The sequence below is a fragment of the Mustelus asterias genome, chromosome 2 (genome assembly GCF_964213995.1).
Source record: "Mustelus asterias chromosome 2, sMusAst1.hap1.1, whole genome shotgun sequence".
Taxonomy (NCBI): Eukaryota; Metazoa; Chordata; class Chondrichthyes; order Carcharhiniformes; family Triakidae; genus Mustelus; species Mustelus asterias.
Window position 1 is genome coordinate 42108920 of NC_135802.1, and position 25982 is coordinate 42134901.

General features: G+C 45.8%; 1 protein-coding gene across 1 annotated transcript in view; it reads right to left on the reverse strand.

The window, feature by feature from the left end:
• Positions 1 to 2045: 2045 nt before the first annotated feature.
• Positions 2046 to 25982, reverse strand: part of gpr158a (G protein-coupled receptor 158a) — a 512094-nt gene continuing 488157 nt past the window's right edge. The window contains exons 10-11 of the mRNA XM_078200264.1: positions 5691 to 5837; positions 2046 to 3959 (exon numbers count right to left, since the gene is read on the reverse strand). Coding sequence (XP_078056390.1) covers positions 2046 to 3959; positions 5691 to 5837 — 2061 coding nt within the window. The remainder of the gene's footprint in view (positions 3960 to 5690; positions 5838 to 25982) is intronic.

Genomic DNA, 25982 nt, shown 5'->3' on the forward strand with positions numbered 1-25982 from the left:
CCGGTTGGTTGGTTCAGGGCCCAGTTAAAGGTGGTTTTGTGGCCTCGGAGGTATTTTTCAAATTATTGTATAGCTGCACCATCAACTCTTCCTGCTCCACTCCCCACCACCCCCCCTCCACCCCCCCATCATAGAGGCAACTCGCTCAATGGAGGCAACCTCGCTATGAGTGAGGGAATGATCAAAACCAAATGTTCCATGACTCATTGACGGCACCTCAAGCATTAAGGCACCCGCAAGCCAAGCTATGAAGACAGTGAACATTGACACTGCCAACTGGGAGACAGTCTCTATAACTCTGGAGGCTGACTATTTGGAAGGGGATAAGAAGAGGGGAACAGCAACAAAAAGCTCAGCTGGCCGAGAGGAGAGCTCAGAGAAAGCGGGGGGGGGGGGGGGGGGGGGGCAGCGAGCTGTGCGCACCTCCTCAGCCCACTGTCTGCCTCTGCAGTCAATGCAGCAGAGACTGCCACGTCAGAGTGGGACCCTTGAGTCACGCTGAGCAATGCTTACCACAGAATCGCCCGCCACGGCATAAGGTTTGATGAAATGGGAAGTTGCCACCATGAATGGGCAATCTACCAGATTCTGAGTATGCTCATGGGGATATCTTGCCAGCTGAAAACCTCTCAAAAGGTGCTGCAAAATAATGATTTTTAACTTTTAATTTAAAATGCGCCATTACAGCAATTGTCACATTGCAGATATTTTCCTGAGTCCAGTTCTTTTATGATGATTTTGCAATGACAAGATTTATTTAATCCTTTGACGAAACACCAATGAAGATCCCTTTGATCTGCTTCCATCGTCGTATTTCAATTGTGACATTTCAATCCCCATGACTCTGTTGTTGCCCCATCCCATTGTCTCGAGAAATCATGAACAAGCACGTGTAAAGTTTTGTATAATATAAATGTAATTTTATTGCAGATAAGGTACCTTATTTACGTGCTGCCACAAACCATAAAAGAGATCTATCAAATACTCCCTGGTGGATGCCAGAGCTTGTCAGTAGATAGAACAAGCACAGAATACAGTGTACAGGATACAGCCTCACTCACAATACAATTCAGTACAGTCCAAATGCTAAAGGTCAGAGGTTTAGCAAGATGTCAGTCCTACCAGCCATTTTGCATGCAGAACAAAGAAGCAAATATATGAGGTCACAGATTTGATCCTTTTAGGTGCTACACACTGCAAAAGCTAAAGATAGTTGAAATTTATGATTCAACAGATAATGGGTTATTGTTTAGAGCTGTAACACCTTTAAATAAAGTTGCACAAATAGGTTGATTGAAAAAGTGCAAACCAAGGATTGTCATGTAATACAGCAAATCTTCATATTCAGGGACAGGGAGTGGGGAAAGAATCAGCTAATAATAAGTAAGCTGAAGCTGGTTATATTTCACTAAGCTAGGTAGGACCACGGATTCCACTATTAAACAGTGGCTATGTGCACGAGGGATAATCTTTGGGGTGGGGGGGGGGCGGAAATAAACCACAGGAACCTACTGCTTCATATATCAAAAAATCTCCAACAGCTATCGATACCAAACTATAATTCTCAGGGAGTACATAAGAATCTGTAAACACCAGTTAAAACAAAAGGTCCACAATATAAACCACACTGAATACAATAGTATTTCAAAAAAGTTTATGGCTTGTGAGCCAAGTCATAGCCCACTGTTGTCATGGTTACTGGTTAATAAACGGAAAGAAAATGGCCCCCATTCATTCGAACAGGTGCTTCAGGTTGGTGTAACAGTACATGACCATTGCATAAATTAGAGTGGTTCTGTCATACAAGTGTTTCTAAATACTAGAACATTCCGGAATGCATGTACATCTGACAGAATATGTCCTTGTTAGAATTGTATGCAGATGAAAGAAAAATGAGGAAATGAAGGCTGTAATACAAATTAACTTGAATCCTGCTTTCACTGTTTCTCTTTGTTCTTTTAATAAAGTACATGTTGTTGATATGGAATTCTCAGTTTCATGGTATGAAAACTTTCCCTTTCGGAGCAGATTGATGAGATTTATTGTCACACATCCTTTCCCGATGTTTGACCGTCAAAATCCCAAGGACAGATTGAGGCCATTTTTGATGTACCTTCATCAGCGCCGAGTGAATTTTTATTGTCCTTAGCCGCAACTGTGCTTCCTTCCGTCACCTGTTGATTGGGGCCGCTTTCCTCGGAGTCCCAAGGACATACTTCGGCACGTTTACCTCTTTCCTTTCCTGATCCATTGTTGCTTATGTTTTTGCTCTTTCCCGTCGCAGAACCGGGGGTTATTTTAACTTCCCGAGGACAGCTTTCCGCCGCATTGGATTTCTCCACTGGGTTTTCATCTTTCATGTCCTTTTCCTTGTACTTTCCCTTCACTTTTGCCTTGTCGTCTTTTTTTTCTTTTGCTTTCTCTGCCTCCTTGCCTTTCCCGGCAGACACCAAGGTTTTCACGGATATCCCAAACCCTTTTATCATTGATTTTTTCTGGGGGATGCTGCTTAGTAGAGAGGCTGAGGCAGCTGAAGCCGGACTCTTCTCCGACTCTGCTGACTCTGATGGTGCAAACTCCCAAGGACAAACATTTGCTCTATTAACAGAATCTTGTTGTAGGCTACTGCTTGACACTCGGGTCTCTGGCATGGTCTCCTTATCCTTTCCATCTCCCCTTTCTCCTTTATTCCCATCCCCTTTCATGATCGGACTTTTCTCCGATGCCTTGCTTGGCATTTCCTTGAGGTCACAAGGGTGAAGCTCAGACACCTTGGCGACACTATTTGAATCCATATCTTTTGCAATGGGAATGGTTTCAGGCTGCTGAGAGATAGTTTTCTCACCCTCCGGCAGAGCTGATGGTGGCTCCTCGAAATCCCACGGGCACACTTCTGATTTCTCAAGGTTGCCTTGTGTTGCTTGTTTTTGCTTAGCAATGTTTTCCCCAGATTTGTGTTTGTTGGTGCTCTGAGCCTTCACATTTGAATGCGAATGTTGGATATTTTGTGATTCCACCGGTGCAATAGATACATGTTTTTGAACTCTAGATTCTGAAGGAGTAGGTGACTGGTCCTGTAACTCCCATGGACAGACCTCAGCTTTGTCAAATGGATCACTCAGTCGAGTGTTTGCTGTATCAGGACTAATGACAGATTGATTATTAACATGTTGCTTCATTATTCCAGCTTTTGGAGCTCTCCTTGCCTCCTCAGAAGTCGAAGAGTGGCTCAAGGAGTTTTTAGGTTGGGATGCTTCCACGTCATTGCTTTCTGCTGAGGGATGACTTTTGTTAGCATCTTTACCTCTTTGCTGCCCTTTATAATGTTTGGTGTGTTCGTCCATGCTTTGTGCTTTGCCGGTCGTTCCCAAAGTCTTTTCCTTTGCACTGGCAATGACACTGAGGGATTTCTGCAACATGGATGTTCTTGGATGCAAGGGTTTTTTGTCTAGACTTAAGTTATGTGCACTCGCGGATTTGCATACCAGAGGAACGGATTCTGCAGAGATGCTGTCTGCCCTGTCGTGTGCCTTTTTGGCTAACTTTGATGGATCTGTGAGTCCAGCCTCCATGCTGGAAACTTCCATTTTGTCTGCCACGGAAATGTTGGAATCTTCACCTTGATCTCTCATGTGGTCATAGCTGCTGAGAGATTTTTGCAGTAGTAACGCTTTATTTTTCATAAAGTCCTCTTTTGTTTTCACGCTCGAGCCACTGGGATCAAATGGGTTCCTCCTAGCAATACTGATGCTGTTCCTGGCTATAGAAAACTCTGAATGTTCCTTGTCCTCTTTGCTGCACTGCCTACTCACTGTCTCTGGGATTTCAGTGATGCGCCTCATGATCGATCGTCCCAAACCCTTCTTTGAGCTCCTCTTCTTCTGCAGGTGTGGATTATTAGCTGTCATCTTTTTCCTTTTGTAGATCTCCAGTTGTGAGTACAGTTTCTTCAGCTCATCCTGCAAGGAGAAAACATTAAATGCTTACGTCCGAGTACAATTTGCAACTGGACTCTTTTTATCACGCAGTACATAATCAACACATAGTTATACATCAGCTTCCAGGAAAATAAAGATTGTAAATTCAGCAATAAAATCCATGATAATAAAAGCCAAATATGGAAGATGCTGGAAATTGGAAATAAAAAAAGAAAATGTTCGAAAAACTCAGCAGGTCTGGCAGCATCTGTGGAGAGAGAAACAGCGTTAACGTTTTGAGCCCAATATGACTCTTGTTCAGGCAGAAGGTGTTTCACCAGGATGTTGCCTGGTCTTAAGGGTGGTGGCTATGAGGAGAGGTTGAATAAACTAGGATTGTTTTCACTGGAAAGATGGAGGCTGAGGGGAGACCTGATAGAGGTCTACAAAATTATGGGAGTTATAGACAGGCTGGATAATCAGAGGCTTTTTTCCCAGGATGGAAGCGTCAATTCAAGGGGGCAAAGGTTCAGGGTGAGAGGGGGAAAGTTTAAGGGAGATGTGTGGGGGAAGTTTTTCATGGAGAGGGTGGTGGGTGCCTGGACCATGCTGCCAAAGAAGATGGTGGAAGGAGGCACAGTTGCAAAATTTAGCAGACATCTGGATGGATACATGAATAGGGAGGGAATAGAGGGATACGGACTGAGTATGGGCAGAAGGTTTTTTTAGTTTAGTTAGGGCATCATGATCGGCACGGGCTTGGAAGGCCAAAGGGCCTATGCTGTACTTTTCTTTGTTCTTTGTTCTAACATATTCCAATTCTGATAAAATATTATTGACCTAAAATGGTAACTCTGGACGGGATTCTTCGGCCACGCACGACCCAAGACTGGAAATTCCTGACCAAGCTCAACAGACCTTTGAACGGTCCAGTCCACTAACATTTCAGTGTCACCTGCTACAATTCCTGTGGTGGGTGAGATGGAAGAATTTTGGCCTCTGTTTCTCTCTCCTTCCAGATGCTGCAAGATGCTGAGTAGTTCCAGCACCTGGACGACTGTGTACAGTTTTGGTCTCCTTACTTGAGAAAGGATATACTGGCACTGGAGGGGGTGCAGAGGAGATTCACTAGGTTGATTCCGGAGTTGAGAGGGTTGGCTTATAAGGAGAGACTGAGTAGACTGGGACCCATACTTACTGGAATTCAGAAGAATGAGGGGAGATCTGATAGAAACATATAAGATTGTGAAGGGAATAGATAAGATAGAAATAGGGGGCGTGTTTCCACTGGCAGGTGAAACTAGAACTAGGGGGTATAGCCTCAAAATAAGGGGGAGCACATTTAGGCTTGAGTTGAGGAGGAACTTCTTCACCCAAAGGGTGGTGAATGTGCAATTCACTGCCCAGTGAAGCAGTTGAGGCTATCTCATTGAATGTTTTTAAGGCAAAGATAGATTTTTGAAGAGTAAAGGAATTAAGGGTTATGGTGAGCGGGCGGGTAAGTGGAGCTGAATCCACTAAAAGATCAGCCATGATCTTATTGAATGGCGAAGCAGGCTCGAGGGGCCAGATGGCCTACTCCTGCTCCTAGTTCGTATGTTCTTACATCTGTTCTTTTTTCATGTTTCAGATTTGCAGCATATACAGTATTTTGCTTTTTTGTGAGCGTAGCTTGGTATTTACAGGGAGAAATAAATCTTTCTTTCACAGTCAATTAAGAAGCAAAATTAATTGCGGAACTTGACAACAGGAAAAGTTAATTGTTTTTTTTACCCGAATGTCATCTGGATCGAGGCTGTGCTCACTCCATGCTGAGGTGATGCTGCTGTTCAAGTATGAACCTGATCTGCCCATGTCTAGTTCATCTTCATAGGCCTCTGTTGCTATGTCGTCTCTGGGGTTGATGCCTGCTTGAAGATACTGGAAGAAAAGAAAACTAAAATAATCACATGTAGACCTTATTTGGTTGAAAACAGAAACTTGAGTCTTCCCGACACAGAATTGTTTCAACCAACCAACTCTGTTACATTTGAATTGTTACAGGCCACTTAATTTCAGCTTCAAATGCTCTAAAGCTGATAAAGATTTGAGTCCATGGCCTATTTCTAATCATTACATATCCTTACATAAACCTTAAAGGAGCAGAGATGTATACTTAGATAGTTACTGCAGTTCACCTCTAGGCATCGAACAGGAGACTTGGAGAATGCCAATGATTTTAGAAATAGATCCATTATTGGACAGTAAAAAATTAGATGCCTCTTTTCCTCTTATGATTTCAGGTATGATTTGGTAGTTCGTCATCTATCCCTAATGGTGAGCTTGTGGCGCAGTATCCGTGCCTCTGAGTCAGAAGCTCTGGGTTATGGGCGGCACGGTGGCACAGTAGTTAGCACCGCTGCCTCATAGTGCCAGGGACCCAGGTTTGATTCCCGGCCTTGGGTCACTGTCTGTGTGGAGTTTGCACATTCTCCCCATGTCTGCATGGGTTTCCTCAGGGTGCTCCGGTTTCCTCCCACAGTCCAAAGATGTACAGGTTTGGTGGATTGGCCCTGTTAAATTGCCCCTTAGTGTCAGGGGGACGAGCAAATGTTGGGGGGATAGGTCTGGATTGGATTGTGGTCGGTGCAGACTTGATGGGCCGAATGGCCTCCTTCCAGCCTGTATAGTTCTATGGTTCTATGAATCCCACCCAAGGACCTGATGGCCGAGGAAGCTGTGTTCATAACACAGCCAAAGGGTGAGTATCAACCTGCAAAATTCTTCTGACACGTGCCAATGGCAACTGATAAGAGCGGGAGAGACTCCTGGTCAGCCATGCTTGATGCTGAATGGCGCCTCTCGAACTATAAGCCTCAGGCGGCAGGCTAGTGACCTGTTCCAGGATAAACTAGTTATGGAAACAGATGAAAGTCTGCCTTGTGCGCCATCATGTGCGGGAAGAGAAACAAATACATCCATTTCCAACAAGGGCAGTGGAAAAGTGAATATATTTCAACCTTTGTTTTCCAGTCTCTTGTCATGTCAACCAATAGTCAACAACTTCCAAGAGTTTCCTCATCCTTTATCAATATTCATGACCTCACTATTGTCTCCGATTGCAAATATGCTACATCTCCTCATTACAAAAGCTGCTCGAGACGTTTACGGAAGAAACTTAACCCTCCACCACCAAGTAGGAATTGTAAATTCAAGGGATTCAGATCAGATGAAACAACATCCTGGCCTGAGTTTGTTCCATTTCCACCCACCACCATTTTTATAGAATCATAGAATCGTTATGGTGCAGTAGGAGGCCATTCGGCCCATCGAGTCTGCACCGACCACAATCCAACCCCAGGCACTATCCCGACAACCCCACACATTGACCCCACTAATCCCTCTAACCTACACATCCTGGGACACTATGGGGAATTTAGCATGGCCAATCAACCTGGGGCAACACGGTGGCACAGTGGTTAGCACTGCTGCCTCACAGCGCCTGGGACCCGGGTTCAATTCCGGCTTTGGGTCACTGTGTGCAGAGTCCGCACGTTCTCCCTGTGCCTGCGTGGGTTTTCTCCGGTTTCCTCCCACAGTTCAAAGATGTGTGGGTTCGGTGGACTGGCCATGCTAAATTGCCCCTTAGTATCAGGGAGACTAGCTTGGGTAAATGCATGGGGTTATGGGGATAGGGCTGGGTGGGATTGTGGGTGGTGCAGACTCGATGGGCCGAATGGCCTCCTTCTGCACTGTAGGATTCTATGATGCTATAACTTTTGAGTCAGTGGAAGCCCTTGCTATAGGCAGATGTCACCAGTGCTGTGACACTACTTTGCGTAAACGATTGGCCAAACTGACCGGGGAATCAGCAGAGCGGTCAGGAGAGTTCAAGATATATTTTAGAATTTAAGCTTCAGGAGGATTCCTTGATAGACAGATGGAGCAGCACTGTATCTCCGAGGCTCAGATAGAATTTTATTGAGTCTCCACTGGCCTCCTCTTCCTCCTCCTTCCTTTCTCTCTCTCTCCCTCTCCTCATACTGTTTGGGCAACCCTAACCCCCCAGAACTTAGCTGATGCTGGGCACCATTCTTCTAAGTAGGGGAAGTTGTCCTGCACCCACCCGCCAGCCTTGACATCATTCCTGCCAGCTTCATACAAGTAGGTGACAGATGTCAAATATTAAAGTGAAGGCCGACAGTGAAAACCAGCCAGTTTCACTCCGTCCTCTCCTTCTGGGTACACTGCCTGCTTTGGGCCTCCCTTCAGCAATCCTGCTTTGAGTTAAAATTGCGCTTTTTGCTTTTTTAAAAAAACTGCAACAACTATTAACTTTCCATAAAGCTCAAGATTTCCTCCCACACTCCAAAGATGCGTGGGTTAGGTTGATTGGCCATGGTAAGTTGTTTTTAGTGTTAGGGGATTAGCAGGGTAAATGCATGGGGTTACCGGAATAGGGCCTGGGTGGGATTGTTGTCAGTGCAGGCTCGATGGGCTGTGAATGACCTCCTTCTGCACTGTAGGGATTCTATGATAATCAAAGACTTGAGTCTTTGAATCCCTCTCTTGAAATCTTGAACAAGATACAAGAAAATGCTTCCCATCTCAAAGGCGGTTGTTACAAATTTCATTTGCACTCTTGATATTCCCTCGGGAGCAATGTAAGTTTTGTCCGTAACTTTATTCTGCGTCACTGATGCTCAAGAACTTCCCTTTACTGCTCAGTATCTAATCATATGATTGCACAACGGAGAAATCATGTCAATAAAGTATCTTCTATAAAACCGAAAACCAAAACCTCATATGCAGTCTTCTCCAACCTTGCAAAAGGAAGACTGATTAACGTGCTTGCCAAATATAAATCAACAAATTGCTTTATTTTACGATTGTTAACGATTTACGATTTCAGTCAGCCTTCTACCTTCACACCTTCGAGCAAAGAAATGAATACAAATGTCATGTTACCCCAGTCAGCGGGTGAAATATTATGTTTCTAGTCATCTTCTCCTTTAACCCTGTCTAACTCTATCTTAAGAAGTTGCTCGTCCATCTTCTCAACAGAGTTTTCACACATAACTTTAGACCCTATTCTTTGTTCTCTGGTTAGTCACAAAACCAAAGGATGTGGAATACATCTGGTTAAGTTGTGGAAAGTGTGCTGAGAGAGGGTTCAATCTTTCTGTCTCTCCCTATCTGTGGATTGATCCTGAAAGCTGCAAATGAAACTGTCTTCTCTCTACCTCGGGGTGGTAGCTTCCCCTGAAGCACCCCTTGCTGAGTTCACGGGACAGAAGGACATTTGAATGTCATCAACCAAATGTTGTCCATACTCTGGCCACACAGCCTTGTCCAGCAGGTGGTGGTTCTGGAATATTCAGGGATGTTCACCATTGGGGATCGAAAATCTTGGGCTACAGGCCAGCGATATCCACATTTCCACTCCTCATAGAATCTCTACAATGCAGAAGGAGGCCAGTCGGCCCATCGAGTCTACACTGACCACACTCCCAGCCAGGCCCTATCCCCATAACTCCATGCATTTACCCTAGCTCGTCCCCCTGACACTGACAATTTAGCATGGCCAATCCACCTAACCCGCACATGTTTGGATTGTTGGAGGAAACTGAAGCACCCGGAGGAAACCCTCCCATGCAGACACGGGGAGAATACATGGGTGAGGCTCAATTAAGGGAGCACTCATTTGGTTGGGAAAATCATCCCTCAATTGTATAATTTATTTACAAGTTATGGAATTTTTTTTTGTTCATTCGTGGGACATAAGCTGGCCAGCACTTATTGCCCATCCCTAGAATTGAATTACAACTGGACCATGCAGCAAAATGCTAGTAGTATCATAACTAGGATTTAAATAAACTGTTTTGAAACAATACCAGCCTTTCATCTTTAGAACTTGGTTCTAATAACGGATGGGAGAACTAATAACTGGGGGAGTGACCCTGAGGGCAGGATTTTCTGGTGCTTCTCACTGGCGGGATCTTTCAGTCCTGCTGAAGGTGACCCCACAGCAGTGGGTTCCCTGGTGATGGGACAGGCGAGCCACACAAAACGCCGTAGATCCAGCGGCCAATGCTGAGCCACCTTCACTGTCGGAAAACACATTGGGGGGCGGGGGCGGTGGGGGGGGGGGGGGGAGGGGGGTACGGTGGGGGGGATAGGATGCAGGGGGGTGGAATCCCACCCTCAGTGAATTGGTCTTGCAGAAAGCCGACATGGACTCCCTGGGCTGAATGGCCTCCACCTGTGCTGTAATCATTCTATGATTCTCTGATGAATAGCAGAAACTCCTTTTTGTCACCTCAAAGAACAAAGAACAATACAGCACAGGAACAGGCCCTTCGGCCCTCCAAGCCCGTGCCGCTCCCTGGTCCAAACTAGACCATTCTTTTGTATCCCTCCATTCCCACTCCGTTCATGTGGCTATCTAGATAAGTCTTAAACGTTCCCAGTGTGTCCGCCTCCACCACCTTGCCTGGCAGTGCATTCCAGGCCCCCACCACCCTCTGTGTAAAATATGTCCTTCTGATATCTGTGTTAAACCTCCCCCCCTTCACCTTGAACCTATGACCCCTCGTGAACGTCACCACCGACCTGGGGAAAAGCTTCCCACCGTTCACCCTATCTATGCCTTTCATAATTTTATACACCTCTATTAAGTCTCCCCTCATCCTCCGTCTTTCCAGGGAGAACAACCCCAGTTTACCCAATCTCTCCTCATAACTAAGCCCCTCCATACCGGGCGACATCCTGGTAAACCTCCTCTGTACTCTCTCCAAAGCCTCCACGTCCTTCTGGTAGTGTGGCGACCAGAACTGGACGCAGTATTCCAAATGCTGGACACAGTATTCCAAATGCACTTTGAATAGGCAGTTAACGTACGGAACTGAATCATTTATGGGCATATTCGAGTTATATTTTGGTCCTTTCTTTCAAGGCAACTACATAAGATATTAATCGTTTCCACCAGTCAGGTATTCATTTGTGGGACATGGGCGTCGCTGGCTGGCCAGCAATTATTGCCCATCCCTAGTTGCCCTTGAGAAGGTGGTGGTGAGCTGCCTTCTTGAATCACTGCAGGCCACGTGCTGTGGGTTGGCCCACAATGCCGTTTGGGAGGGAATTCCAGGATTTTGATCCAGCGACTGTGAAGGAACAGCGATATATTCCCAAGCCAGGATGGTGAGTGGCTTGGAGGGGAACTTGTAGATAGCGATGTTCCCATGTATCTGCTGCCCTTGTCCTTCTAGATGGAAGTGGTCGCGGGTTTGGAAGATGCTGTCTAAGGATCTTTGGTGAATTGGTAATATAGGTCCGCTTAGACTACCACTACCCTCTTTCTGCTGGAGAAGGGTTGTGGCAGGACTTCCAAACAATGTTTTAACGTCCACTCACTTACCTGCATGGCGGGTTCATTAAATGTGCAGTGATAGGCTCCCAGCAAAAAGCTGGAAAGTGCCACCATCAAAGGATAGCACCAGAAAATAAAAGAGTTCTTATAAGGTGGGTAGATGAAACACAGAGTGATGAAGCTTGGTCAAAGATCTAAAAGAAAAGGGACACTGTTGAGCCAGAGGAGTGGGAGAGGTATCCACCCCTCGGCAATCTCCCACTGGAAAGGGATTCAGCATCAGAAAATTTACTGGCATTCTGCCAGGAATTACCACCACCCCTCTCTTGTTAGTTCCAGAGGATGGCAGCATCAAAGTAAAGTTTATTTATTAGTCACAAGTAAGGCTTACATGAACACTGCAATGAAGTTACCGTGAAATTCCTCTAGTCACCACAATCTGGCGCCTGTTCAGGCCAATGCACCTAACCAGCACGTATTTCGGAATGTGGGAGGAAACCGGAGCACCCGGAGGAAACCCAAGCAGACACAGGGAGAACATGCAAACTCCACACAGACAGCAACCCAAGCCGGAATCGAACCCGGGTCCCTGACGCTGTGAAGCAGCAGTGCGAGCCACTGTGATAATGTGCCGTCCAATACAGGAGGAAAGAGAAATCAGGTGGTTTGCTAGACTTTGTGTCCTTGCCATGATAACCATACGATGGAGTGGACAAGGCTGCCTTCCTATCAGTGCAGGTGTTGTGCAACATTGGGCCTCCCCTTCATCATTTTCTGTCACTAGACAGCCCTATTTCAGAGGCAACCTCAGCCAATTGCTTAAATGCCGGCCTCAGCAGAATTCAATTTAACTACTGAATCCTCGGCCTGAATTTTCAGGCTGGCGAGTGCTTGGCGCCCGTCATCCTGTGAGTCAGCGACCATGCACCACAGGCATTTAACGCTGAAATGAGTCTTTGTTGGCAGCAGGTGGGACTTCTGTCTACCCTTGGATGGAAGCCCACCTTGCAGAGCTGTCAGCCAATCAGGTTGGTGCAGCTGTGGCCAGGAGAGGTGCTGTAGCACAGTGCCTGGGCCTAAGTCCCAGGCTCATAATTCAGATAAGCCTCAGGGGTCCCAGGGCGGGAGGGGCCTGAACTTGGTGTCGGGGGGTAGGCTGAGGGTAAGGGGGGCCGGAGCTCCCACATTCCTGAGGGGAAGGTGCTCCAAATCTGAAGGACTTTCAGCATGAGGCACCCACACCCTTTCTTCCTGACCGAAATCGAGAAAGTTCACTTTTTCGATTCAGCACCCTGATCCAACCGGCACCTGCCAGCCTAAATATTCACGCCGGGCGGGAAAACACCCACACGTGGCCACTTAAGGGCATTAATAGGAGCACGGGCAGGCACCCAGTCTGAGGCCCCGTCTGCTCTCTTGTGAAATTACCTCTGGGTCGGGCGGGTGGAATCTTGTCCATACAATTTTACGCTTCGTGCAACCATCACCTCACACCCCCACACCCCCCCCCCCCCCAACTCGTTGGAACCTACCTGGGGGTGGGGGAAGTGTTAAATTCTGGCTCATATTTGTTAAAAATTATTTTGGATTTTTTCCTGCCTCCCACAACCCCTCATAAATATCTAACTGTATTTCAAAGACAATAGGGGGGTTGTGTTGCAATTTTACAGCTTCCCTGTGAAAAGTGTTTTGTTGCTTCACCCTCCTACACATGGGTCTAATTTAAATCTGAAAGTTGCAGTTTGATGAGGTTTGTGAGTGCCGCGATGTGATTTTAACGAAGACCCATGGGAGGCCTAAACTACGCCAACACGCCGGAGGAACCTTGGAGGATTCTTTGGGATGTTAAGAGGGGCAGGATTGCTTCTTCAGCCCCCAGATGGAATCTTTGGGCCTCCCCTGGCCCAAACCTCCCTAAACTGCCATCTTGCTGGAAGCTCAGGCCCAGCCCGAGCAGTTGGCTTAAGGCCAGAACTGTTACTTTGCATTCATTCTGATCATGCGGTGGGGGTGTGCCGTCGGCAGGACCAGAAGATCCCACAGGCGTGAAGAGTCGGAAGATCGTGCCCACTGCCTCAAATCACCTCTCAAATGTCTCCAACTTAAGCATCCCATTGTTACCGGGTGGGTGGAATCACGTCCAGAGAGATTGTGCAGCGGCGACAACACATCAGGCAACTGGCATCTTGTGCTGGAGTGCGAATCTGCCGTTTGCCCTCCTTCTAACCTGCCTTTACTTCCCTGCTGAAACCTAGACCTCAGTATCCTCATTCCTGAGTCTTAACTGTATGTAGCAGTGCGCTAAGCAGCCCATTACTGCATTGACCTGATCTTTAAACCAACACAGGGTATTCTTCCAAGAAGCTATCAGTATTCAACAAAGGGCTCGAATTCAGAGTGCCTGCTTTTTGTCATAGATACTTCCTGTGTAAAACAGAAAATGCTGGAAAATCTCAGCAGGTCTGACAGCATCTGTGAAGAGAGAAACAACAAAGATCCATGTCTTCGCTCTGACGAAGTGCGATTTAGACTTGAACATTGGCTGTAATCTCTCTAAGCCCACTTTCGAGTCTAAATGACCCTTTGTCAGAGTGAAGACATGGGCTTCTCTCTCCACAGATACTGTCGGACCTGCTGAAACCTTCCAGCATTTTCTGTTTTTGTTTCAGATTCCAGTATCCAGAGTATTTTGCTTTTATGATTGTACCATACCTGGGGGGTAATACCTGGGCATCACTCTGAATACTTCCATTTACCCTTCAGTCCTATCAACTCTAGATGGTGCTGCTGCTCCTTCATGCTTCACCTCCCTGATCTGCGTCTCTAGGTAGCGTTACAAGTAAAGCTTTGTCGAGGTTTCAGCAGAGTTTTATTCCCTGGGCCAAATAAATAGGCCTCATAATTCAGCTGAATGCCAGTTTCCTGTCACCAAGCACCCTTTATTGTGCACCAGGAAAGAGACCGCCCTCGCGGCTCACAGCTAGGTAGATCGACACCTCGCGATCTACAACAATGGTCCGGGTGAAGTAACGGGTTTAAAAGCCCTCGCTGTACGCTTCTTATTGGGCTCTAAGGAAGCTCTATTCCACGAACGGGGAGATCTATTGACGATCCCCCATGGCCTTTGTGGCCATTATAATCTCCCTCCCACCTTAGGTCTGGGTCTCTCCCAGCACCTCCATTGGTTCCCTTACTGATAAAAAATCTAGCTATCTCACCCTTCAATATATACAATGATTCTGCCCCCACAGCTCTCTGTGGCAAGGAGTTCCAAAGACTCACAACCCTCTGAGAGAAGAAATTCCTCCTCATCTCAGTCGTAAATTGGTGCCCCTTTATTCTGAGACTAGTCCTCTGGTCCTAGACTCTCCCACGAGGGGAAACATCCTCTCAGCATTTACCCTGTCAAGCCCCTTAAGAATCCTATAGATCACCTCTCATTCTTCTAAATTCCAATGAGTAGAGTCTCAACCTTTTCCTCATAAGACAATCCCTCCACACTGGGGATCAGCCTAGTGAACCTTCTCTGAACTGCCTCCAATGAAATAATATCTTTCCTTAAATAAGGGGACTAAAACTGCTCAGAGTGCTCCAGATGTGGTCTCAGTCCCTTGTATAGTTTGGGATAAACTTTCTGTAATACTTTACTAACTCCAAGGATTTCAGCTCCATACTTTCTAGGGGCTGGTGCTTCCTTGATGGCCTTTACCTTATCCTCTACTGGATACAACCCCTTGCCATCTACTCAGTAACCTAAATAGTTTGCTTCAGCCGCTTGGAAAACACATTTCTTCAAGCAAATTCCTGCTCTGGAAAATCTCTGCAAGACTTCTTCTAAATTGGCCAAATATTCCTATTCTGATGACCCAATGACGAAGATGCCATCTAAGGATACTGTGAACTTGAGTGGCCCTTGGAGGACGTTCTCCATAACTCCTTGGAAAATGGCACACGCTGACGAGACCCTAAAAAGCAAGTGGGTATATTCATAAAGTATGTTGATTGTCATATATTTCCGGGAGGACTGGTCCAATTCAAGCTGAAGATAAGTGTAGCTCATGTCCAACTTGGAGAATGTCTTGCTGTCTGTGAACTTAGCGTACAAATCTACGATCTGGGGCATTCAGTACCTATTGAGTTTGGAGACTTGATTGATCATTAGGTTATAGCCCCCACAGAGATGAACTGATTTGTTGGGCTTAAGAACAGGGACTACAGGGGCAGCCCGTTCGGCAAATTGCATGGGCCTTATTATATCTACACTTCCAAGGCATCCTAGTTCAGTTTCCACCTTCTCCAGCATGGAGTATGGGACTGGTCTTGTCCTGAAATACCTAGGTGTAGTGTGGGGTCAACATAGATCTTGGCCTTGGCTCCTTTTATTTTTCCCAAGCCTTCTTTGAGGACTCCAGGATATCTATTAATAACTTTGTACAGCGCCCCCCACGCCTAACCTGAAGATCTCCAACCAGTTCAACCCAATCTGCTGGAGCCAATCTCTCCCCATCCTGCAGCTTGAGAGGGAGGTGAGCTGATTGCTACTGAGTACGTTACTGGTGCCATTGTGGTGCTTTTATCTGTAAGTGTTCCCCCATGTAGGTGGCTAGTCTAGCCTTCATATCTCCCAACCACAAGAATTGGATGCCAAATTAGAGATGCTTATACATGGATAGTCAGAGGCTTTTTCTAAGGGTGTAAGTGTCAATCACAAAGGGTTCAAGGTGAGAGGGGGAAAGTTTAAGGGAGATGTGTGGGGGAGGTTTTTCACACAGAAAGTGATGGGTGTCTGGAATGTGCTGCCAGGTGATAGAAGCAGGCACATTAGCAACATTTAAGAGGCATCTGGATGGGTACATGAAGAGGGAGGGAATAGAGGGATATGGACCGAATAAGGGCAGAAGTTTTTTTTTAGTTTAGTTAGGGCATCATGATTGGCACAGGCTTGGAAGGCTGAAGGGCCTGTTCCTGTGCTGTACTTCTCTTTGTTGTTTGTATTTGCTCACATTTGTAAATGTGAGGTCATCCATTGTAAATGTGAGGTCATCCATTTTGGTAGGAATAACAGCAAAATGGACTATTATTTAAATGGTAAAAAATTGCAGCATGCTGCTGTGCAGAGGGACCTGGGTGTCCTTGTGCAGGAATCTCAAGGAGTTGGTTTGCAGGTGCAGCAGGTAATTAAGAAGGCAAATGGAATTTTGTCCTTCATTGCTAGAGGGATGGAGTTTAAAAACAGCGAGATTATGCTGCAGCTGTATAAGGTGCTGGTGAGGACACACCTGGAGTACTGTGTGCAGTTTTGGTCTCCTTACTTGAGAAAGGATATACTGGCACTGGAGGAAGTGCAGAGGAGATTCACTAGGTTGATTCCAGAGTTGAGAGGGTTGGCTTATGAGGAGAGACTGAGTAGACTGGGGCTATACTCATTGGAATTCAGAAGAATGAGGGGAGATCTTATAGAAACATATAAGATTATGAAAGGAATAGATAAGATAGAAGCAGGGAAGTTGTTTCTACTGGCGGGTGAAACTAGAACTAGGGGGCACAGCCTCAAAATAAGGGGAAACAGATTTAGGACTGAGTTGAGGAGGAACTCCAGGATATCTACTTTTTCCTCGGATGGTGTTGGCTAGCACGAGGGGACATAGCTTTAAATTGAGGGGTGAGAGATATAGGACAGATGTTAGAGGTAGGTTCTTTACTCAGAGAGTAGTAAGGGCGTGGAATGCCCTGCCTGCAGCAGTGGTGGACTCGTCAACGTTGAGAGCGTTCAAGTGGTTATTGGATAAACATATGGATGATATTGGAATAGTGTAGATTAGAGGGGCTTTAGATTGGTACCACTGGTCGGCGCAACATCGAGGGCCGAAGGGCCTGTACTGCGCTGTAATGTTCTATGTTCTTCACCCAAAGGGTTGTGAATCTGTGGAATTCCCTGCCCAGTGAAGCAGTTGAGGCTACTCATTGAATGTTTTTAAGGCAAGGTTAGATAAATTTTTGAACAGTAAAGGAATTAAGGGTTATGGTGAGCGGGCAGGAAGTGGAGCTGAGTCCACAAAAAGATCAGCCATGATCTTATTGAATAGCGGAGCAGGCTCAAGGGGCCAGATGGCCTACTCCTGCTCCTAGTTTTTATGTTCTTATGTTATGTTTATGTTCTCCGATAATGGAGACTGGAGCTCCCATGTCTACATTGGGGAGGCGATGACCTAGTGGTATTATCGCTAGACTATTAATCCAGAAACTCAGCGAATGTTCTGGCGATCCAGGTTTGAATCCTGCCACGGCAGATGTTGGAATTTGAATTCAACAAAAATATCTGGAATTAAGAATCTACTGATGACCATGAAACCGTTGTCGATTGTCAGAAAAACCCATCTGGCTCACTAATCCTTTAGGGCAGGAAATCTACCATCCTTAACTGATCTGGCCTACATGCGACTCCAGAGGCACAGCAATGTGGTTGACTCTCAACTGTCCTTGGGCAACTAGGGATGGGCAATGAATGCTGGCCAGCCAGCGATGCCCATGTCTCACGAATGAAATTTTTAAAAAATCCATCTTCAAGGAATGGCCATTCACTAGTAATTCTACAATTTTGGGGGTAACTTTTGTTGCAATTATATGATTTACTTGTGGTGTCCCTGTCTCTGGAAGCGGGGATACCTGCATGGTAGGGTCAGATACTGGCATTGGCTTCTTTACTAGGCTGCACACGTTTTGCCAGTTCTTGAACCTTCGCCTCAGCTGTGCCCTTTGGCAGTGCTTGCAATAATCTGTTGTCTGGCAACTGCACCTTTCTGGATATGTTCTCTAATATTCTTAGGGTCATCACTACCTTTCGTTGACTGACAGGTGGTGACATTAGGTTCCTATGTTGACAAGAGCCCTTTAACACCTGGTTTACACAACCGCTCTCCATTGAGAACAAATTACAAGGGGTCCATCCCCCGAGTTGCTGCCTGATGCTCCCTGCAGTTCCTGAACCTCTTTTCTGAATTCTCAAATGATAAGGCTATTTCAATAGCTTTCTTTCAATCCAAATTGGGTTCTGCCAACAGCTTCTTTTGGATGGTTAGGTTATTTATGCCATATACCAATCGCTCTCATAACATTTCATTAAGAGACAGTCCAGATTTGCAATTTTCAGCCAATTTTTGCAACCCAGCCAAAAACCCAGTGACAGGTTCCCCAAGAGTCCTCCCAGCCATGTTGAAGTGGTATCTTTGGATGATTAAAGGGGGCTTTGGGTCGGATTGGTTTTTTATCAGGTCAATCAGCACATTAAACGTTTTTGAATCAGGTGCATCCAGATAGGTCAGACATTTTGTCACACTGAAAGTTGGAGCCCCGCAAACCATCCACAATATCACCTTATGTTTTTGCCTCCTTCAGTGTTGTTAGCATGGAAGAAGTATACTGGGTCAGTGCTTAGTATACTGGGTCCAGTCTTCACCATTGGTGCCATAGGGTTCAAGTTTCCCAAAAAGAAGCATAATGGCTTTTTCTTACCAGACAAGATTCTTGATTTACGAAGATAGGAAAAAGAAAAATGTTTTTTTCCTCATCACTAATGTAATAATTCAGCCGAACACCAGTTTCCTGTCACCAAGCACCCTTTATTGGTACCAAGAAAGAGACTGCTCCTGCAGCTCAAAGCTAGGTAGGTTAACGCCTTGGGGCCTACAACACTGGTCTGGGTAAAGTAATAGTTTTAAAAGCCCCTGCTGAAAGCAACCTATTGGGCAATCTTCTGTCTGCTCCATAAGGGAGCTCATACTCCATGAAGGCCAGAGGGAGATCTATCAATGATCCCCTGTGGCCTTTGTGGCCATCATAACACCTGAGACGTTTAAATTGAACCCATTCCCACCCCATCAACCCCCACTCCTCAGGTCTTGGATCTCCTGAGGTAAATTACAGAGAAATTTATAAGTGAGGTTAAGGAGAGAGGGGATAGGCTGAGGAATGAGGCAAGTAAATGGGTGGGGATCAGGATGGTGATGGAAAGGAAGCAGATGGAAGGGAGGGAGAGCAGCAGTTGAAGAAGGTGGAAGGGAGGAAGCACAAGGCAAGGATCATGTGTATCCTCTGTGACTCTGTTGGTCACACTCTCATCTCTGAGTCATAAGGTTCTGGGTTCTAATCTCCATTCAGGACAAAGAAATCCAAGTTAACACTTCAGCGCATTACTGAGGGTATGCTGTGCTGTCAGAGGTGCTGCTTTTTGGACATGCTAACCCACGTCCCGATCTGTCTGCTTTAGTGGGTAAAAAATCCCATGCTGCTATTTTGCAGAGAAGTCGGGGAATTCTCCCCGGTGCACTGGTCAATGTTTATTCCTCAATCCATACCAGATAAACAAATAATTCTTTTGTGGTTGCACACTAGACAAACATTGATGAAGTAGAAGCTCTTTCAGTCGAAAAATGTTCCTGAGTGATTTACTCATGCTTTGATTGCCACATACCTGCAGTCGAAGACTGCTTGTTCCTTTGGGAAGCCAGACAGAGCCATTAACAAAGCACCTGCTCATACTGACTAGCATTGAAGAGAACAGAATTGCCTGGCAAACATTGCATCAGTCACCTGCATGCGTTATCAACCGTAAGATCCCACAGACTCCCCCAGCAGACCCCTGGATGCTGTTGGGGGAAAGAAGTTGAGGATTGTGGGGTCTCTGGCAGCCACTGGTAAAGAATGGCTGCTAGTTAAATTCGGTATGAGTTCTTCCAGTGAGCTGCAAATAACTGCCATCACCTGATATAAGACTCCGAGCCTCCCAAAACACTGATCTTCCAACAATGTCCAGGAAGCTGATACTCTGTCTGTACACCCTGTGTAGGGATTGGATGTACAAACTTCCAGAGTGGTCAAAGTGTGGAAATGAACCTTGCTGAACAGATAATATGAGGAAAAAGCTTTTCACATAAGAATTTAACTGTGCTACTTCAGGGAATTTTTGACCGCCATTTCTCCAACTCCCTCAACCATCACTGGTGAGTTCCAGATATGATGTGGAGATGCCGGCGTTGGACTGGGGTAAACACAGTAAGGAGTCTGACAACACCAGGTTAAAGTCCAACAGGTTTATTTGGTGAGTATGCAGAGCCCAGTGAATCTGCCATTCGCCTGACGAAGGAGCAGCGCTCCGAAAGCTAGTGGCGTTTGCGACCAAATAAACCTGTTGGACTTTAACCTGGTGTTGTTAGACTCCTTACTGAGTTCCAGAAAGCCAAGGAAATCCATGCAGCCACAGTTCAACCCAGGTTAAAATTGTTTTACATGGTAGACTGAAATTACTAGGCTGCCTTTCCTGATGGAATCATCTCAATGGAGCACAATGCACAGCAGTGAAATTGGTGGGTAACAAATCAGTGGGTTGTGGCTGGCTACCTGGTGACTCCTCCCGCCTTCTCCCTGCGCTCCCAAGTCTACTCATTCCATAGTTCTAACTCCCCATTTTTTTTTGTAAACACGGTTTCTATAATCTAAGTAAATAATGGCTGCATGCAGGATTGGACATCCTTGAATTGATGATAGCAGAGCCTGTCCTGCAAATCAAGTGAAAAGTAACTTGCTCTCTTGTGCTTTACGTAAAGGCCTTTTAGCTTCGCTACAATTATGCCTTGCACTCTATCTGACCTTGACATAGCAAAACATGTGACAGGAATACACCTGAACTCGACACACACATATTACAGGAGTTGACAAATCTCATTAAGGGCTGTCCTCTTCCATTTAATTATTGCCAACATACTAAAATATTATTATCAATGGATGAGCCCTGCCCCAACGTATACAGAATTTAAAATATATTTTTCAATCCTGACAAATTAAGACGGGTTGTGCACAGGTTACACTCAGATAATGCAAAACAGCCGTGCTTCAATGGGTTGCAAACACAGGTTAAGCCTTTTCATGTTTTAATTTGAAAAAGCTACAAAAAGCCACAGCACCGGTCTGAAGATCATGTGATGAGTGTGCCCATGTGATCCGACAGACCATTGTGAGGCCCAGGCCTGTAATGCAGCAGATGTTGGCTTCATAACCTCATGCATAATTTCATACATGTCTGAAAGTCAAGCTCCAGGAGTTTGCCTCATTATGCCATGAGCCAATTACAAAGCCAACCATTCACACACAGAAAAGTGCACTTCATTAAAATGCATGACATGAAAATACCACTGCAAAAAAAAGGACATAAGAATAGATTTTTGCGTTGCCCGCACTGTAGCGGTCGGACTATTTGGAAACCTGTGCTAGTTGAGATTGTGCTCGACTGACCTTGCTGGACTTAGTGATGTTGACCTGATTAATTATACACAAGATGCTCCTGGGCCTGAGTGGGATTGTTGTCGAGAGCCGGTTGCCATTGCGATGTGGGATTATGTGTGTGTCTGCAGCAGCTGCTGCTGTTTGAAGGGACTGTGTCAATCTGGCTGTGTAGAAAGCTGGGAATGGCAGGGGTACGCGGAAGAGAAAGCTCCATCTCTTGATGCAGCTTTGCAAGTGTTGCTACAAGAGGCCAAGCAAAGGAGCAGCATCCTGAATGGGACTTTAATGCATCCTCTCTGCATCCAGAAACATTTGCTTTGCATGGTGCATCTTCATTCAATCATGTGTAAACTACCATGCAGAGGGGACATTTTTAGTGGCAGTGTTTACAAGCTTTAAACTTCTATAGAATTACATAGAATTTTACAGCACAAAAACAGACCATTTGATCCAACTGGTCTGTGCCAACATTTATGCCCCATATGAGCCTCCATGATCTTAATTCATCTGCCCTATTAGCATAACCTTCTATCTCTCCCCCACACTCCCCACCCCCGTATTTAACTCGTTTCTCCTTAAATGCATATATATTAACCTTAACCATTCCACAGAGAAATAAACCTGTTGGACTTTAACCTGGTGTTGTGAGACTTCTTACTGTGCCCACCCCAGTCCAACGCCGGCATCTCCACATTACAGATAAATGAGATTCATATTCTTACAACTTGGTATCACTTCACATTTCTCTGCATTAAATTCCATCCAACATCTGTTTTTTCCTAAGCTTTCATGGGATCTGGGTGTTGCTGGAGAGGCCAGCATTTATTGCCCATCCTCAATTGCCCATGAACTGTGTAGCTTGTTTGAGAGGGCAGTTAAGAGTTAACCACATTGCTGTGGGTTTAGAGTCACACACCAGGGAGCGATAGCAGATTGCTTTCCCTCATGGACTTCAGTGAACCAGGTGGGTTTTTACAAGTAAACAAAAAGATAGTTTCATGGTCACCATTACTAAGACTAGTTTTGTATTCCAGATTTTTTATTAATTGAATTCAAATTCCACCAGCTGCCATAGGGTATTTGAACATGTGTCTTCAGGACATTAGCCCAGGTCTCTGGATTCGTAGTCCAGTGACATTACCACTATCCCACTTCTCCCTGCCTATACTAAGGTATCCATATGCTCTTGAAGCTGCTTGTAACCTTCTTCACAGTTAATCATAGAAAAATCATAGAATCATAGAATTCCTACAGTGCAGAAGGAGGCCATTTGGTCCATTGAGTCTGCACCGACAACAATCCCACTCAGGCTCTATCCCCATAACCCCACGTATTTATCCAGCTAGTCCCCCTGACACTAATGGAGAATTTAGCATGGCCAATCAACTTAACCCGCACATCTTTGGAGTTTGGGAAGAAACTGGAGCATCCAGAGGAAACCCACACAGACACGGGGAGAATGTGCAAACTCAGAGAGTCACCTGAGGCCGGAATTGAACCCGGATCCCTGATGCTGTGAGGCAGCAGTAATAACCATTGTGCCACCCAAAATTCTCTTCAATCATTCTCTTTATTTCTGTGTCATTCGCAATATTTAACATTGTGCCTCTAAACCCAGGTCCAGATCATTATGTTTTGAGTAAGGACAAAATGTCCCAACAGTGACTCCTGCACCGCCATGCTCACATTCATGCAGTTTGAAAAAGATGAATGAACCACTGCTCTTGCTTATAACCAACTTCCTATCCAGCAGACTTTGAAGATTCTAATGAGGCTGAATTCTCCAAATCCCCTGTTCTGTCCCGACATGTGGAAAGCTGCTTCCAGATGTTTATACTGAATCATAGAAAGCCTACAGTGCAGGAGGCCATTCGGCCCATCGAATCTGCACTGATAACAATCCCACCTAGGCCCTATCCCCATAACCCACATATTTACCCCATTAATCCCTCTAACCTACGTATCCTGGGACACTAAGGGGCAATTTAGCATGGCCAATGCACCTAACCCGCACATCTTAGGAGTGTGGGAGGAAACCGGAGCACCCGAAAGAAACCCATGTGAACACGGAGAGAACTTGCAGACTCCATACAGACAGTAACCCAAGCCAGGAATTAAACCCAGGGCCCTGGAGCTATGAGGCAGAAGTGCTAACCACTGTGCAGCCCTAACTCAAATCAATTGTGGTAGTGGTGTGATTCGAATCCACGCCTCTGCAGAGACTGGAGCCTTAATCCAGTGCCTTAGACTGCTCAGCCATGTGACCTTGTTACCATGGATGTGGCAGTTACCCTGATGGATACTTGCACATTTTTATTTTTGCTCCAGTGTTGTTCATATCTCACTCAATGATATGATGAGCTAGAATCTTGGTCCCCAGGAACTTGTCTGCCATTTTCAAATAGTTCTACACTGATTATCTTAAAATGAAGACCCTGAGAGAACTGAGTGATCTACCTGCAGAATCCCGTGTTTCTAATCCCTGACCACCTGCACTCAGTTCAATATGCAGATGTGGAGCTAAATTGATCACAAGTTTCAAATCTATTCCTTGATTATCTAAAACATCTCGGCAATTTGTCTCCTCCAGTGATTTGCTAAAGTTTTCCCAATGGTCAGAAAGCTCAGCAGCGCTGGTTAAAACTTTCAAATCCTTCACGAAGCTGATGTTTTCCACTAATTGAAAAAATTGGAACGAATCAGCATATGGGGAAATAGACAAGAAAAACTGAAGAAGGCATCGAAAGAGATTTATTTGAGTATCGACCTGCTGTTCCTCCACCGTGCCAGGATGTAGTGCAGTGAAGAATCCCCTCAAGGTTAGCACTCATACTATGCTGTTCACATAATGCATGCTATCCCACTGTCCAAGTGTTACCTAGGTGTATAGGTCTAGCACAGCACTGCCTACACAGCAAGAAACGTAGGTGATCTGAGGATTTGATGTTTGAATGGGATCGACTCACTTGCTTCTGTCTGGATCTGCACTGTAATGAATGACCGGTTTCATGTATTACCATTGAGTAAGTAGCAAGAAGCAAGGCTACGGGCCAAGTGCTGGTAAATGGGATTAGGGGGAGGTCAGGTGTTTCACGTGTCGGTGCAGATTCGATGGGCCGAAGGGCCTTTTCTGCACTGTATGATTCTATGATTCTGACTCCTGTGGTATTTGCAATGGAGCCTTCAGTGGTGTAGACCTTTGGCACAGTTGGAGAACTTGTCATGAATGCTCACATTGTTGCAATAGAGAACAACCTTTCATATCCTAAAGGGGCTGCCTTGAGTAGGAGCCGAGTAAAATCTTGGATTAGAAATCATCGTATTGCTTGTTTATGTGGTGTCTCAATACAGCTGCTGTTATGGAAACCTCGAGAGAAGACCAGGCACTGTGAACACCCTGGGCTGAACTTTCCCATTCTGCCCCCCAAAGGAATCATAGCGGGCGGGACACAGACTGTGCAAAGGTTCGTTGACACCGAGCGGGATTTTTTGGTCTGGGGGAGAGCGCGGCTGGAAAATCCCGACCTCAATGTCTCTGGGTCACCAGGGGTTGCCAGGTTGGTACTGAGGTGCTGGCTGAAAGGACTCCCATGCCAGGGTCATTGAGTGCCTCTGGGTTGATTTTCCAGTTGTCTGTCACTACGTTGATGTTGATCACAGATTAGATGGTGGTCCATCCCTCCAGCAGTCACAGACTCCTGGCATGGTGCAGGTGATAACGCACATCCTTGAGGTCCCTCACTTGGACAATGGTATGGTTGAGCAGGTGCCAGTGCTTGCAGCAAGGGGGTTACCGTGACACCTTGTATTCGTGTCTCTGACAGAATGAGTTGTTGGTATTGACAAGGCCATGTTCTAGTCATTTTGTCAGGAGTAGGGTACTGCTGGTGTTCTCTATCTCTCTCAGCCAATTATACCTCTCCAGAGATCTGTGTCCTTTCCAACTCTAGTGTTGAAGTAATCAAGAAGATTCAGCTTGTTGTCCATTGGGACTCTGGGCCAAGGATTGTTTGAGGCTGGAGCAAAACTCCTCTTTGGGCTTGTCTGTAGCTTCGCTGTTGGGGCGTCTGCGTCGAGGACTGTAGCACACTGGTTCTGGGCTAGGGTGAGCCAAAGAGTCATGAGGTGTTTGTTTACCTTGCAAGGGGAGTCTCTAAGATGGCCAACTGGTTTATTTTTAATGGTGAAGTCAACCCAGTGTGGACGGCGAGCCTCTTCTGGTTTATCTTTCTGGAAGGTGTAACCACCACCTTGTTCCTTGAGCTGACCTTCCCCTGCCCGCTAGCGCTTGTGAAATGTCAATGTGGAAATATCTGAACTCCCGAGCAGTGATTGCAGGACATCAGCAATCCATTCTGTTGTTTGACCTGATTTGATTTGATTTATTATTGTTCGTAGAGAAGGAAACGAGAGAGCGCAGAATGTAGTGTTACAATTAT